The 14,813-nt window shown below is 36.1% G+C and overlaps 1 protein-coding gene across 1 annotated transcript; it reads left to right on the top strand.

Annotated features, from left to right (window-relative positions):
- Positions 1-1,289: 1,289 nt before the first annotated feature.
- rab8a (RAB8A, member RAS oncogene family) lies at positions 1,290-13,166 on the top strand. Its single transcript, XM_055203630.2, has 8 exons — positions 1,290-1,533; positions 4,511-4,571; positions 4,975-5,035; positions 5,206-5,283; positions 11,144-11,233; positions 11,415-11,480; positions 11,576-11,626; positions 11,714-13,166. Exons 1-8 carry the CDS (start codon positions 1,410-1,412, stop codon positions 11,804-11,806), a joined length of 624 nt encoding a protein of 207 aa, XP_055059605.1. The 5' UTR covers positions 1,290-1,409; the 3' UTR covers positions 11,807-13,166.
- The last annotated feature ends 1,647 nt before the right edge of the window (positions 13,167-14,813 follow it).

Here is a 14,813-nt window from a genome sequence, read left to right as displayed (position 1 = left end):
CCTTGTGCCCTTTGTTTTTTTTTACATTTTTACACCACTTATTTACAATTATTAAATTAAATGTAACATTTAGTATTACCATGTGGGTAAAGCTCAACGTAAAAAAATCTGTGCACAAAATACACTGAGATTCTAAATCCGATATATGGAATGGGTGATAATTTTATTCAGGGTGAATCTAACGAAACCATAACCATTTTTGCCAAATATACAGCATACAAACAAATACATAAATAAAAACTTTCTTTTTTCCTTAGTTCCGTTCCTTAGTTCCCATTGTTTAAATCTGACTTTTTCCATGTTTAAGTGCTATGATTGGGTCCCCAGTGCTTCTATCAACCTAGAAAATGTGAAAAAGATCAACCCAGTAACTTAGTTTTGGTAAACCATTCTCTACAAGCACATGAAAAAATAGGTCGTTGAAATTTGGCTCTCCTTATGATGTCATAAGGAGCTCTTATTATAATACCACCCCAATTAAAACTGAATTGTGCTTTTCTCTGCACTAAATGGCAGTGCTGTGGTTGAACCACCATCATTGTGATCAGTGTTTGAATTTCATCAGCTCATTAGCATTTTAAAGGACACACCCAAAACGGCACATTTTTGCACACACCTACAAAGTGGCAATTTTAACGTGCTATAATAAATTATTTATATGGTATTTTGAGCTAAAACTTCACATATGTGCTCTGGGGACACCAAAGATTTATTTGACATCTTAAAAAAAGTATTGTGCCATGGCCCCTTTAACACATAAAAGAATATGTAATAAATAAATATTAAAATTGACGCTATTAATAAAATGTGCATTGACCGGAAACTTAAAGACTTCGTCTGCAGTACCTGGTGTCCATGGGCTCTTGACTTCCATAGTAGGAAAAACAAATACTATGGAAGCCAATGGGTACTCTCAACTGTGCTTACCATCAAAATATAATCTTTTGTGTTCATCAGAATAAAAAAACTAGGAGTCATTTTCATCTTTTTAGGTCGTCATTACAACATTTTCATTTTTGTGTCAACTATCCCCTTAGGACAAATTTTTCTGCAAATAAATGCCGTTTTATTTTTGGTTCAGAATGCATATTCACGAATCCTACTAAAGTGAATGCTTTCTGTACAAGTGGTTTCATCTAGTGACGTTACATTCGCCCTGTGGCTTGAGACTTGAGACACGTGGCCTCTATTTAACGAAGCCTACTATTACTAAGGCATAGCTCATGAATATTAAATAGCACATGTTCGTGCACGCTACAGGAAGGATATGCAACTACGTCGGTTTGACCTCATTACTATTTAAAACGCAAAGTCTTTGCCATAGTATGATTGGTCGAATCGTTGCTGGTTTGCGGATTCTGCGCTGTGTCTGCTAAAGAACCGGGCGGGATTTCCGCAATACATACAGTATGGCGAAGACTTACGATTATTTGTTTAAACTGCTGTTAATCGGGGATTCCGGCGTGGGGAAGACCTGTGTGTTGTTTAGGTTCTCTGAGGATGCCTTTAACTCGACGTTCATATCGACGATAGGTATTTATTTATCTGATTTAAATGGTTTGGTTGCTCCGGTAGTTTATAAAACGTCAGGCTGTGCTAACGGCTAAGCTAATGCGCTAGCAACTAACAGCATCTATCTATTATGTTTTGTGTTTAGATTTTGTCATTTTGTTAGTGATTTGTCATTTAGTTAATTGTTTTCTGTGAATGTGTGATTTGCATGATGTCTGTTTATTAGTGTTTTTTAAGTTTTCCAGCCGGTGGTGCGAATGTTACTTGGTTTCCCTGACAGGACTCAAACATTAAGTTAAATGTTAAACTTTTGTTTTATGTTAATTATCTTTAAATATAAGAGCTATAATCGTCAAATAAGTTAAACTTTTTTACTAACAGTTAGTTCGCACCAGATAAGTATTATTTAGTGTTTAACCTAACAAGTATAGTAATCTCCGTCACTTGACATTAAAACATGACATATCGTTAGTTGTTAATGTAAGTTACCATGGTACGGTTGTGGTATCACACGGTAAAACAACGTCACTTCCATAGCAGTGAATTATTAGTAAATTCATATAACAGTTACCAAGGCACTCAAACTATTTTAAAGAATCCACTGTTACTAACATAACAAAAAATGGGGTGTCATGCCCCCCCCCCCAAAAAAACGTAGGTGGTACTCCACTGTTTATTAGATAAATATCTTGCTCTGCTAAAATCAATAAGATATTATCAATACTGTGTGACCCTCCCTGTGAAATCTTGGCTATAGTCGTATAATCTAATAATGATTTGGATGTTAATCTTTTAGATGATCTTACTCAGTCAAGATATCAAGTTTATATTTTTTATATTGTAGGATGATTTTATGTAGAAATCAGAAATTACTTTTGCTGAATTTGAACAGGCGGTGGTGCCACGCATATCCTCTCCTGCCATACTTCTGTGGTCTCCAACATGATGCCCGCGGGCACCAGGTTGCCCGCACAGAGTCTGCGAGCTGCCCGCCAAAACACATTCTATTAATAGCCTCAATTTTCTCAAAATTCTTTGATGTATTTTAGCATTTGAAACAATGATAAAACATAACTAGTAAAAAATAAAATCAACAAGTAAAACGAAAAAGTTTTGAGTAGATTATATCCAAAAAGTAGCCCTCCAGATTGTTTTATACATTATGGTAAGTTGGGGATCCATGTAGTTTAACACGTGATGGGACAATATTTGGCCAAATATTAAAGGAATAGTCTACTCATTTTCAATATTTAAATATGTTATTACCTTAACTAAGAATTGTTGATACATCCCTCTATCATCTGTGTGTGTGCACGTAAGCGCTGGAGCGCGCTGCGACGCTTCGATAGCATTTAGCTTAGCCCCATTCATTCAATTGTACCATTTAGAGATAAAGTTAGAAGTGACCAAACACATCAACGTTTTTCCTATTTAAGACGAGTAGTTATACGAGCAAGTTTGGTGGTACAAAATAAAACGTAGCGCTTTTCTAAGCGGATTTAAAAGAGGAACTATATTTTATGGCGTAATAGCACTTTTGGGAGTACTTCGACTCGCCTGAAAAGTCCGCTCCCCTTCTCACTCTCATAATGGGAGAGGGAGGGTGTTACTGCGCCGAGTCGAAGTACTCCCAAAAGTGCTGTTCCGCCATACAATATAGTTCCTCTTTTAAATCCGCTTAGAAAAGCGCTACGTTTTATTTTGTACCACCAAACTTGCTCGTATAACTACTCGTCTTAAATAGGAAAAACGTTGATGTGTTTGGTCACTTCTAACTTTATCTCTAAATGGTACCATTGAATGAATGTGGCTAAGCTAAATGCTATCAAAGCGTCGCAGCGCGCTCCAGCGCTTACGTGCACGCACACAGATGATAGAGGGATGTATCAAAAGTTCTTAGTTAAGGTAATAACATATTTTAATATTGAAAATGAGTAGACTATTCCTTTAAGAAAATCACTTATAAAGTTGTCCAAATAATGTCCTTAGAATCAACGTAAAAATACGGTAAAAATAGGACATGATCTTTGCTTAAAGGACAAGTTCAGAATTTTACACTCAAAGCCCTGTTTTTAGATCGTTTATGATGAAATAGAACGGTTTTGACTGAAATTTGGACATATGATGCTGGCCCGAGAATTTTCGGGTGTTTGTTGTATCACCCACTACCTCTACAATGGGTGCATAGGTGGACTGGAACAATCCTTTCGTTTACAAAGACGTAAAACTCATCGAGTGGTCAGGGGTGTTCACTTATATGCTCACACAAAAATGGCTGCAAAAGATACTTTCCATCAGGTTTTATCGTAGTTTTTGTCCAACTCCATTGACTTGTATTAGATGTGCTGTGAGGTACGGTATTACTCCACGCTGGGAACGTTGTTTGGATTCTTGCAATTGGCAAAGGTGGATTATCGCCAACTGGGCTGGAGTGTCTATTATTCAAGCTCTCAGTGGAAGAATATACGGGTGTGAGGCGTTTGGAAAAATAGGTCTACAACGAATGCTAAAACACCTGTTGGACAGCATCTTTTGCAGTGATTTTTGTGTGAGCATATCAGTGAACATCCCTGACCACTTGGTGAGTTTCACGTCTTTGTAAACAAAAGTTTAATGCATTTTAAGAAGGATTGTTCCAGTGCACCTATCAACCCATTGTAGAGGTGGTCGGTGATACAACAGAAACGAAAATTCTCGGGCCAGCATCATATTTCAAAATTTCAGTCAAAACCGTTCTATTTTATCATAAACTATCTGAAAACACGGCTTTAAGTGTAAAATACTGAACTTGTCCTTTAATATCTTAATGGTATCATTCTGACATTAAAACAATGTGTGGTTGGCTATTGCTTCAAATATCCTTGTGTGACTTATGACTGGTTTTGTGGTCCAGGGTCACATACATGTACATTAAAAGATGTTGGAGACTTTTTTTGCAATAGATACCTTTTTGTTATGATTGTTTTAGCCCTATTTTTGACCCTTTTCTTTCCTACAGGTATCGATTTCAAGATCAGAACAATAGAACTAGATGGCAAGAAGATCAAGTTACAGATATGGTAAGAGTCTGGTTGGTTGGCTTTACTTGTAGTAGCAAAAGTTGAACATTAGCAGCTAGCTGGAAGTACATATGAGATCGTTCTGAAGGAACCGTTGTATGACTTGTGAAACCACAACCAGGTTAATTTCTTCTTTGTTAATGGTTGCCTTTTGACATTGCCCTGTTTAGGAGAATGTCGCCTTTCTAAGTTCATCTTTCACTTTATCTGAGCATGAGCATTGCCATGATGTTTTATGTTTTCGTATTGAAACTATTTATTTTGTTTAGGCAATTGTAATTGCTTTGTAAATGCATTGAGGCCACATCTAAGCAGCATAAAATGTATTATAATACAGTACACCTTTGTGGTGTACATCGAAATATGAATGGCATGTGTTTTATTGTGTATGATTTAATTGCAGGGATACAGCAGGCCAGGAGAGATTCAGAACAATCACAACAGCGTATTACAGAGGTGCAATGGTATGTCAATAACATTTAAAGTCTATCTTGACTGCGCATTAATTCGATTTACTTTAAAAGTTGTTACAATACAATACAAATGCAGTCATCTTTTCAATTTAAACTCTGCTGGTGTCTTTAGAAGTGCAGTTTTGTACAGAATTGTAATTTTTCTTGTGCTCTGATTTTAGGGTATCATGCTGGTTTATGATATAACCAATGAGAAATCCTTTGACAACATCAAAAACTGGATCCGAAACATAGAGGAGGTGAGTGTTTAAATACTTGATCTGACAGTCATAGCTAGCCCAACAATCAACCAGCTGAATAGTGTTGTTGAACAGCTCATCTAGATATGAAGAGTTCGGTTCCAAAACACCATAAATCCATTTGGACTAATTTTGGTAAAAACGTGTTTTCTATACTAAGAAAATGACAAGATGAAAACCACTATTTTCTGTTACAAACTTTCACATAGCATCTTTAGGTTATAAAAACATAAAAATTCAAATCCATAATTTTATTTTTTAAAGATTTATTATAAAAACTGATGATTTTTTCCGCAATGCTATAAATCTATTGAATGAATATATAAATGTGCATTCATCTTTGCCATGTTATGTTCATTTAGTTGAAAAAATAAACATTAATGGCATTATCAAAACACTTACTTTGTCATATTAAGATCACTGTCATTGCTGCTGTCATCCTTGGGACGTCGTCTCTAAACTTTTTTGACAGCGATCAGCTATAAATGTTTTGGTCCTGCTTAGGGATGCATATCAATTAATCGCGATTAATCTATAGCAGAATAAAAGTTTTGGTTTACATCATATATGTGTGTGAACTGTGTATAATAATTATGTATATATAAATATGCACACATGCATGTATAATTTTAAGAAAAAAAAATATTTATATATTAAGTATTTATATTTATATATAATATAAATTATACATAAATATACAAATGTATATACACATGTAAACATTGCTTAAATATATACATGCATGTGTGTGCATTTAACTATACAAAGTTATTATACACAGTACACACACATATATGATGTAAACAAAAACTTTTATTCTGCTATAGATTAATTGCGATTAATTGATATGCATTCCTAGTCCGACTCCTGCTCGAATTTCGTTGGCTTCGAGTAAAATAATGGAAAGTTTTGCATAAGATCCCCTCGGGTCAATGTGTTAGCATGAGAGAAGCTTGATGCTGTCGGGAGAACAAGAAACAGCCAACATTTTTCCGTCTCCCAAGTGCCTCTCACGTAAATTATTTGATTTTGATGGCTTACGTTTCTTCCCCACCACAGAAAACAGGTTTATCAATGTCATCAAAGTATTATTTTGTTTTTGTTTGTTTGTTAATCACGAAATGCAAAGTAGATGAGGTAAACTAGGATTCTGTGTGTATTCAATGTTCCGCCATTGTTGTTTACAATGCGTGAAATGAAGCTCTGTGATTTGTTGAGCAGATTTATTGCATTCTGCAGAGAAGGAGAACTGACGTTTATCGCGTTTTGGGGAAAAAAAGGAGAAAAGATGAAAGAATAACATGGCGGAAATTGGAATTTTGCGTAAAATCAAGGATTTACTTTATAATACTGACCAGATACAACACTGAATTTGGCGGTAACTAATAAAAAAGGTGTTTATCGCGTTTTGGAACCAAACTGGTGTCTGTTGCATTGTGTTTTAGATGCAGTGTTTTAAAGGGCACGTATTATGCTCATTTTTACAAGATGTAACAGTGAGCGCTTTTGGTTAAAAATAGATCTGATTCCTGTTAATACAATCTGAGACAATAGTATCTTTCACCGCATTAGCACGGCAATGAGCAAACAATCACATTTAGAAAAGCTTTTGGTTAAAATGAATGAGTCAGTCGGTGGCTGTGGGCGGGGATTTATTTGTGTGAGGTCACATTAAGAAAGAGACCCAAAATTGCATGTCTAATGAGAACGCTTTGGTTTAATGGGGATTATAAAAAGATGTTGGATTTTTTTATTGTAAGGTTGTTGTGTTCACACCCTGCCAACACACATTTATGTTAAAACACCTTTGCATAATCATTGACCGGTTAAAGGGATGAATATAGAGAGCTGCAGGGATGATGATGTATTTTTGTAGGCCAATCCGGAAGTTGTCGAGATTCCTCCACAGAAAGTGAATGGGCTTTTGGATTATAAAAAAAAAGATCTGTGATAAACAAAAGGTTATGATACTAATAGGTTTTATGGCTTGGATACTTTTGAAGTCTAAATGCATTTACTAGAAATTAAAAGCTAACCTTAGGCTATAAGCAATATCACGTCTCAATATCACTGCTGTTACACATATATGCGGGGCGCGCATCGTCTATTCTGACCGTAGCTTAACCTGGTCTTAGTTTCAGATGGTGCAACAGATATTAATATTTTTCACAAAGCCGGACGTAGCTAAGCCCGCACTGGCTGGTGCAACTGCCCTATATTATTCAACCGTGTTCTTTATTTATTACTGTTTATTAAACTTTGTTTGTTTATTTTTCATTTGTTTATTTTTTTGTTTGTTTATTTTTCGTTCGGTTATTTTTGTTACCTTAACAGACCTGTATGTTTTTATCACTAGTGCAGTGTCTGTTTTTGGAGCTTGTGTGAGGTGCGCCACTTCCAGCTTGAGCTGCTCAGTAGTTTTTTAAAAGTTTATTCATTTTGAACGTGTCCATATTGCATCAAAATACCACACTTAAAGCCCGATTTATAGTCGTGCGTAAGTTCTACGCCATAGCCACAATGTAGGCTATCCGTAGCCCGTGCGTAGCTCTGCGTAGCCTGACGTGCACCTCGCAAAATTTTTAACAGCGCGTCAGTTCAACGCGGACCGCAATCGCTGTGATTGGTCCCGTCCCGTCAGGTAAAAAAAATGCTTTCATTGGTATTTCTATTTGTGATGGTGAAAACATAGAATGGCCAAGTTGAGGAGTGATTTAACTCAAACTGCAACAAAAGTCGCTGTTTATTTACTTCCATCATTGCTAGTCTTCTCAATACACAAAGTTGCTGTTTCTTCTTTGTTTGTAAGTTAACTTGCCAAGTAGGGCTGGGCGGTATGGCGGTATATTCCGTTACCGCGGAATAAAATGCCAGACGTAACAGATTTTTCTATTCCGTCTATTCTGCGGAATGCAAATAAGTGGGCGTGGCTAACTCTGCCCTCCAGCATGTTAGACTGAGTGTGACGGAGAAACATGTAAAATAGTTCACTTATAAAAAATGAACGAGTTATTTGTGTAATTTTTATAATAAGTGCCAGTGAATCCACCGCGGGTCACGCAGCGAGACTCTTGCTTGCTCGCTCTCTCTCTCTCGCGCTCTCTCTCTCTCCTCATGCAGCAGCCGGCCGGTCTCTCGCATGCAGAGGTCTCTCTAGGCAAGCGCATGTTACGCCAAATAAAGAGTTCTTCTAGCACATAATGCTAATAGTTGTAAAGTTTTCTGAACTTTTTGCAAGCTAAGACAAAATTCGTGTTTATATAAGTGTCACGTGCGCTGCTGGAGCGATGTAGTTTGATGCGCCATTTGCTTATACAAACATATTTGATCGGAAAGATGAGAAAGAGATGCAAATGTTAAGGTCTAATAGAAAGTAAAGGGCGTCAAGACCTTAAAACAAACTTTATGATCATCACATCATAGCACATGTCACATTTATAATATCTAGAGCTTCTGCTCTCATATACAGGTATTTATCCTGTCTGTAGGTTTTTGCATATATTTATACCTGTTCATTTTACATATTGCAAATGTTTAATGTAATGTATGCATAAATACAAAATACAATGAAGCCATACTATAGCTTCAATAGTCTATAAAATTAATAACTCAATTAAAAACAAGATTCTGTCTAATCAAGACTTATCTGTTGTTATCTTCTGGGCATTTTCACTTTAACATTATTAACTTTAAATTGCTCATATTTTAAAACTGTGGTGAGCATTTAGTTAAAAGCTATAGTGAGTGGTGTATTTCTGTACATTTTTATCATCAAAAAACAATATAAACTGAAAAACATTTATACCGCGAAATATTCCGTTCCGTGAAATAAAATGACTCATTCCGTAAAAAAAGATTTTTGGTCATTCCGCCCACCCCTATTGCCAAGCTTCTTCTTCTTTGACGGTTGCACTGCTACTGTGGTTACACGCGTGGAAACTGCCTACCAGTGGTCTGCGCGCGTGTTTGCACGTCAACGCGGAGGACGACGCAAAAGTATAAATGAAAACCGATGCGGATCCTACGCCGCTGCGGCTACACCGTAGGACCTACGCACAACTATAACGAGCCCTTAACTCCTTTGGGTCTGCAGCAACACACCCGCCACGCGTGATGTCAGTAGGATAAATGGTTCTTGACATAGACAGAGATTCCTTGCTTTATTAGAGAGAATATGGTCAGCACCTCCCTCCAAAAAAATGGTATTCAGATAAGCCCTAGAGAGAACCAGAAGTGCTAAAATGCTAACTTGTTTTTGGATTCTGCTAGGGCTGCACGATTTGGAGAAAAAATCTAATTGCGATTTTTCTGATTAAAATTGCGATTCGCGATTTAAAGTGCGATTCATTAGTATATAATAAAAGAGCTACATCCAGGTTTGTTGTGTGGTTTTAATAGCATCAAAGAAAGATGCTGTGCTACTGTTTATTTAAAACCTCTTAAACATTGTGCCAAGTTGTCTGCAGGACTTTGCTCTTCTGCAGACAAACTTTTTTTTATCTAAGAACATTAAAATACAATTTAACAAAAATGTATTGAAAGTTTTATTTAAAATAACATATAGGCCAATGTATTTTGGCTGTCACTACAACAATGCTTCTGACAAGCAAATGTTTAGTTTTTTCTTTTAATCATAAGACTACACTCATCTTGTTTTACTTTTCAGGCATCTGTAATAAATGTAAATATATTAGTTATTAGAATCTATGATTTAACAAAAGCAAAAAATACAAATAAAACACTGCACAGTCCTCACTGTAGGATTTTAAATGTGGAGCTGCAGAAGCTTGTTCAGTTAAGAGTAAGGAGTGATTTTAATTTTTGGTGTGTAATAAACATTTCTGACACAGAAAGCACCAGGTTACTGTCACTTTAAGACACAAGACAGCTTTAAAACTGCTCTGCTTCAATATACTGATAAACATCCAGCTGTTTATGTTCACTTAGACAAGAAAGAAAACTTAAGTTTAGTGATCACGCGTGTGCTGACTGCTCTCTGTGTGCGCGCTTCATGAACCCTCGTGCCTGTAAATATTCAAAGCGGTGCAGATGTGCGCGTGCAAGAACGTATAATGTACCTCTTTCGTCTGCTGTGTTCCGGGCTTTAATGAAACCTGCTTATAGTCTGATGAGGCGCTTGTCATTGTTTGCGATGCATGACGAGAAACGGACGTATACACCTGTCTTTAAGTCCAAAATTACACAAAAGGGAAATGTTTTCGCGCCGGTTAATGAGTTATAACGGGTTTTTAAAATGACTGAATCCAAAATCTGCCAACTTCATGATATTCCGCGTTGTGCAGTTAATTCCATTTGTATGCATTTTGCGATTCTGTCCGTGTTTTCCGCATCGCGGAAATCATATGGCCGTACACTTTGTTGAGGAGTTGAACTGCTGCTACGCTCATGTTTTCCAAATGATGTTATCTGACGTGTAGTCAGCACCTCAGTGTTAATGCACTCTATTGGTTTAAACTGCATCAAACGTAAAATGCGCATGAAGCGAACTTTCAAAAACTGCGTACTAGATGATTGTTATATTTGATAGTTTTGAATCGAAATAATCGCAGCTCTTGCGATTCAAAAATCGCATCCATTCACATCGCGATTTCGGTTTAAAAACGATTAATCGTGCAGCCCTAGATTCTGCCTACAAAAACAAGGATGTGTCCTTTTTTTATGCGTCCCCTGAAAAACTCAGCTGGTCACGGTCTGGTGGACAATTACTCTTACCTTGCCTTTTTATCCAGGGCTTTTTGAAACCAACTAGTCGACTTGAGTAGTTGATTTTTGAAAATGTAGTTTGGCACATAACAACAACTGTGGTTATATAATGTTTTGTATCATGTCTTCTTCCCAGCATGCATCAGCAGATGTGGAGAAAATGATTTTGGGCAACAAATGTGACATCAACGAGAAGAGGCAGGTTTCTAAAGACCGAGGAGAGAAAGTGAGTGAAAAATTTGTTTTTGTTTTTCATATCAAACACTATCAAGTCCCTTACCAACCAAACTATTTATTTTATGATATCTATGCGTCACCGTGTATGACTGAACCTCGTAAGAGACAACTTTGTTACTTATAATCCCCGTATCGTGAATTCAAGTCAGTTGTACTTCTGCCCTGTTTAGCTGGCGTTAGAATACGGCATCAAGTTCATGGAGACGAGTGCAAAGGCTAATATAAACGTGGAAAATGTAAGTGGCATACCTTCGTTTTATGGCTTGTTATCATTTCATTTTCTTATCATGATGAGCGTGACTATGATGTTGTGTGTCTGTTTTCCCAACAGTCATTCTTAACTCTCGCCAGAGATATAAAAGCAAAGATGGACACAAAATTGGTAAGATTTATGCTGTTTGCTTCAAATGGATTTTGATAAATAATATAAATATACTATATACAGCCTGCTTTTCTTTCACCCACACAGGAGGGTAACAATCCTCAGGGTAGCAACCATGGAGTAAAAATTACCACTGAACAACAGAAAAAGAGCAGCTTCTTTCGCTGTGTGCTACTGTAAAGGCCTTACTGTCCACCAACCAGAGACTGGACAATGCTATCCCACAATGCACTCCTCCTCTTTCCTCTTTTTTCCTTTTCCTTCTCTCTCGCACTCGACTTCCAGCCCTCGGGCAGTTGGAGCCGGTTATACCTGGTTCCTCTGATCTTCCATTGACACGTGAGCGATGCTTTTTCTTCTGCAACCGAGATGGGACTCCATCGGTTCTTCAGTCCAGATGATGAGCCAAGTCATCAGTAAATGTGCATCTTAAGGAAGATCCCATGTCTCCATCTCTCTTGCTAATGCTCCGTATCGAGCGCACAACTGCCAAAATCCATTTGTTCCCTTCGCGGTGACCTGGACGTGGGGGCGGCCACAGAGAAATCTGATATTTGAGCCTATCTGAGAGAGAGTTACGTGGAACATTCTCTTATCATTCCATTTTATTTTCAACCCTCATGCATTCTTTGACAATCACATGACCTTATTGTAAGATATAACCCACTTCTTATAATAATGGACTGTTTCCTTTTTTTCATGTTGCTTACTGTGTCCAATTTTACATACATCAGCAGTCTTTTTAATCACTTTAAACATTGATCCTCTTTGTTAATAGTGTGTCTTAACTAGGCATGACAACCAGTTCCTAGCAACAAGTAATTTGAAGTGATTTTTATATCCGCCAATTTGGAAACCGTGTAACGCAGTAGCAATTCCAAAAGTGTTTACGGTAAAGTCGAGTTTCCACAAACAGTGTGACATTTTAAAACCAAACTATTATTATAAACAACTGAAGAATGCGCTTTTTTCATCAAGACATTTTTTTACTGCCTCGATATATGATTTTTTTGTATGTTTAATTTTTTTAAAAACATGCACAAAAAGCTATTTCCAAATAGTTTGCTCTTTTATGCAGTAGCACTAGCTTTAGCATCGATATTCCTGAACTCAAACCCCAAAACTCCTGAAATCTTTCCTGAATGAAAGCATTCCCGTGCATCCAACACTTGAATTGAATTCAATAGAGCATAACTGAAAATTACTGACACTTGGCCCTTTTAAGGATGTTAAGTTCCTGACTAGTAGTATTAATAAGTATAACCAAAAGACGGAGGGCACGTGTGTAACCTGGACGGCAGAGCTATACTTTCCATGCACTTTATCAGTATCCTTCATGTTGTGTGTAGTTTGTGGTTAGTGAAAGTTTTGCGTCATTTTCAAGACTTGAATATGTAAAATTAAAAAAAAAAATACCTGATTCCCCCAAATATTGTTGAGGCTTTATCTACTAAAGAGGCACTTCTATAATACAGCCTTTTATTTTGATAGTAATGCCTTTGGCACCTGTTATGCAGTTCGAATAAATAATTTAGTTACATTCTCTGTTGATTTATTCATTTTTCTTTAACACTTCAGTATGAGGTTTCATTCATTAACATTAGTTAAAATCAGCCAACGATAACACCATTTATCGCAATTCCAATGTTTACTAATGCGTTTCTAACAAAAAATAATGAGCTAACTGGAATTAACATTTTTATTAACTAACATTAACCAAGATTAATAAATGCTATAAAAATATATAAGTCCATGTTAGCTAATGTTAACGAATGGGATCTTGATGTAAAATGTTACACATGTACTTAGTTGATTTTATTGGTAGTACCTTAAGTATAGCTCTGCAGTATGTACTATGGGCAGTTTCAGCTAAAAGCAGTAAAAGGCACAGTTGCAAACACCAAACTACATTTGGTGAACGGTCACGTGTTTCCATGGATTTGTTTCATATGATTAGACTTAACCTACCTAGTAATCGACCATTCCTGAAATCCAGACCATCTGAATAGGCGAATCATTTGTGATGTCACGTTCCGTAATCAATGCAATGCAAGCGAATAGTCGAATGCAATTTTGTAGTCTGACCTAGATCTGAATTTCTTTTGGTGCAGTTGTGTAAGCAAGCAATATTGGCCAAGAATCTAGCAATGCATGTTATTTTTGAGTGTAAGAACAAATTCTCGTTGTTGGAAATCCTGAAGGGTGTATCGCTCTCGTTGAGATCATGACCAGGTCATATTTTACCCAAAAATCTAAAAAAAAACCATGTTTTGCATCGTGATGAGTAATTTTTTCTTCAAAACTGATTTCTGTAATAAGCCAAAAATGATATATTTCTACTATATTTACTACACTGAAAAATGCTATTTACATTGGGTCAAAAAGGGACAAACTCAGCTGTTGGGATAAAATAAACCTAGAAAATGTTTATATTTGACCCAATAATGAGTTAAAACAACTGGACATATACACTGTAAATCTGTAATTGCTTGTTAACTTAAATTGTTAAGTTTAATCAACTTGAATTTACAATTAATTTAAACTTTCTTGAAAAATTGGATCAACTTAAAAAAATTACTTCAATTGGTAACACCTAAAATTTTTAAAAAATTCACTTCAGGTAAAACATTCAATTGAACATTTTGTAGGTGTTTACCAGTTGAACCACATTTTCACTTTTTTACAGAAGTTGCTATAAGTTATAAAATTGGTTTATTATTTCAACTTTATTTTCATCATTTATAGCAACTACTTAAGAAAGTTGAAATTTCAAGTTGATTCAACTTTTTAAGTGCAACAAACAATATTAAATCAATTTAATTGCAACAAGGTTTTTTACACTGTAGTCCATCACTTTTTGACCCAATGCGTTCGTATCATTTATTGAGTCTTTAATATTACCATGTTTTTAATTGTCAAATGTGAGGTAACTGTGGAGATGATAAAATTACATTTTGGTAATAAAAAAGAGAAACAATTGTACATTTCAACCCAAAGTGCAACAAAAAAATTTTAATCAATTTAAGTTTTTTTTACACTTTAAGTTGAACTGGGTTCATCAATTTTTGACCCAATGCTGGGTTGAAAACAACCCAACATTTTCTAAAGTGTGTAGTGCAAAATATGTCATATAAACTGTATAACATCACAGACTAATTATGGTATTAATAGTCACCTTTATGTAAAG

Source organism: Misgurnus anguillicaudatus, unplaced genomic scaffold (genome assembly GCF_027580225.2).
Source record: "Misgurnus anguillicaudatus unplaced genomic scaffold, ASM2758022v2 HiC_scaffold_26, whole genome shotgun sequence".
In the NCBI taxonomy this organism is placed as follows: Eukaryota; Metazoa; Chordata; class Actinopteri; order Cypriniformes; family Cobitidae; genus Misgurnus; species Misgurnus anguillicaudatus.
Note: the sequence above shows the minus strand (reverse complement) of the source record. Positions and strands in the feature narration are given on the sequence as shown.

Coding starts and splice junctions, on each gene's coding strand:
- rab8a (XM_055203630.2), top strand. CDS start 1,410: ATGGCGAAGACTTACGATTATTTGTTTAAACTGCTGTTAATCGGGGAT. Junction 5,036..5,205: donor CGTATTACAGAGGTGCAATG/GTATGTCAATAA, acceptor CTCTGATTTTAG/GGTATCATGCTGGTTTATGA. Junction 11,234..11,414: donor CTAAAGACCGAGGAGAGAAA/GTGAGTGAAAAA, acceptor TGCCCTGTTTAG/CTGGCGTTAGAATACGGCAT.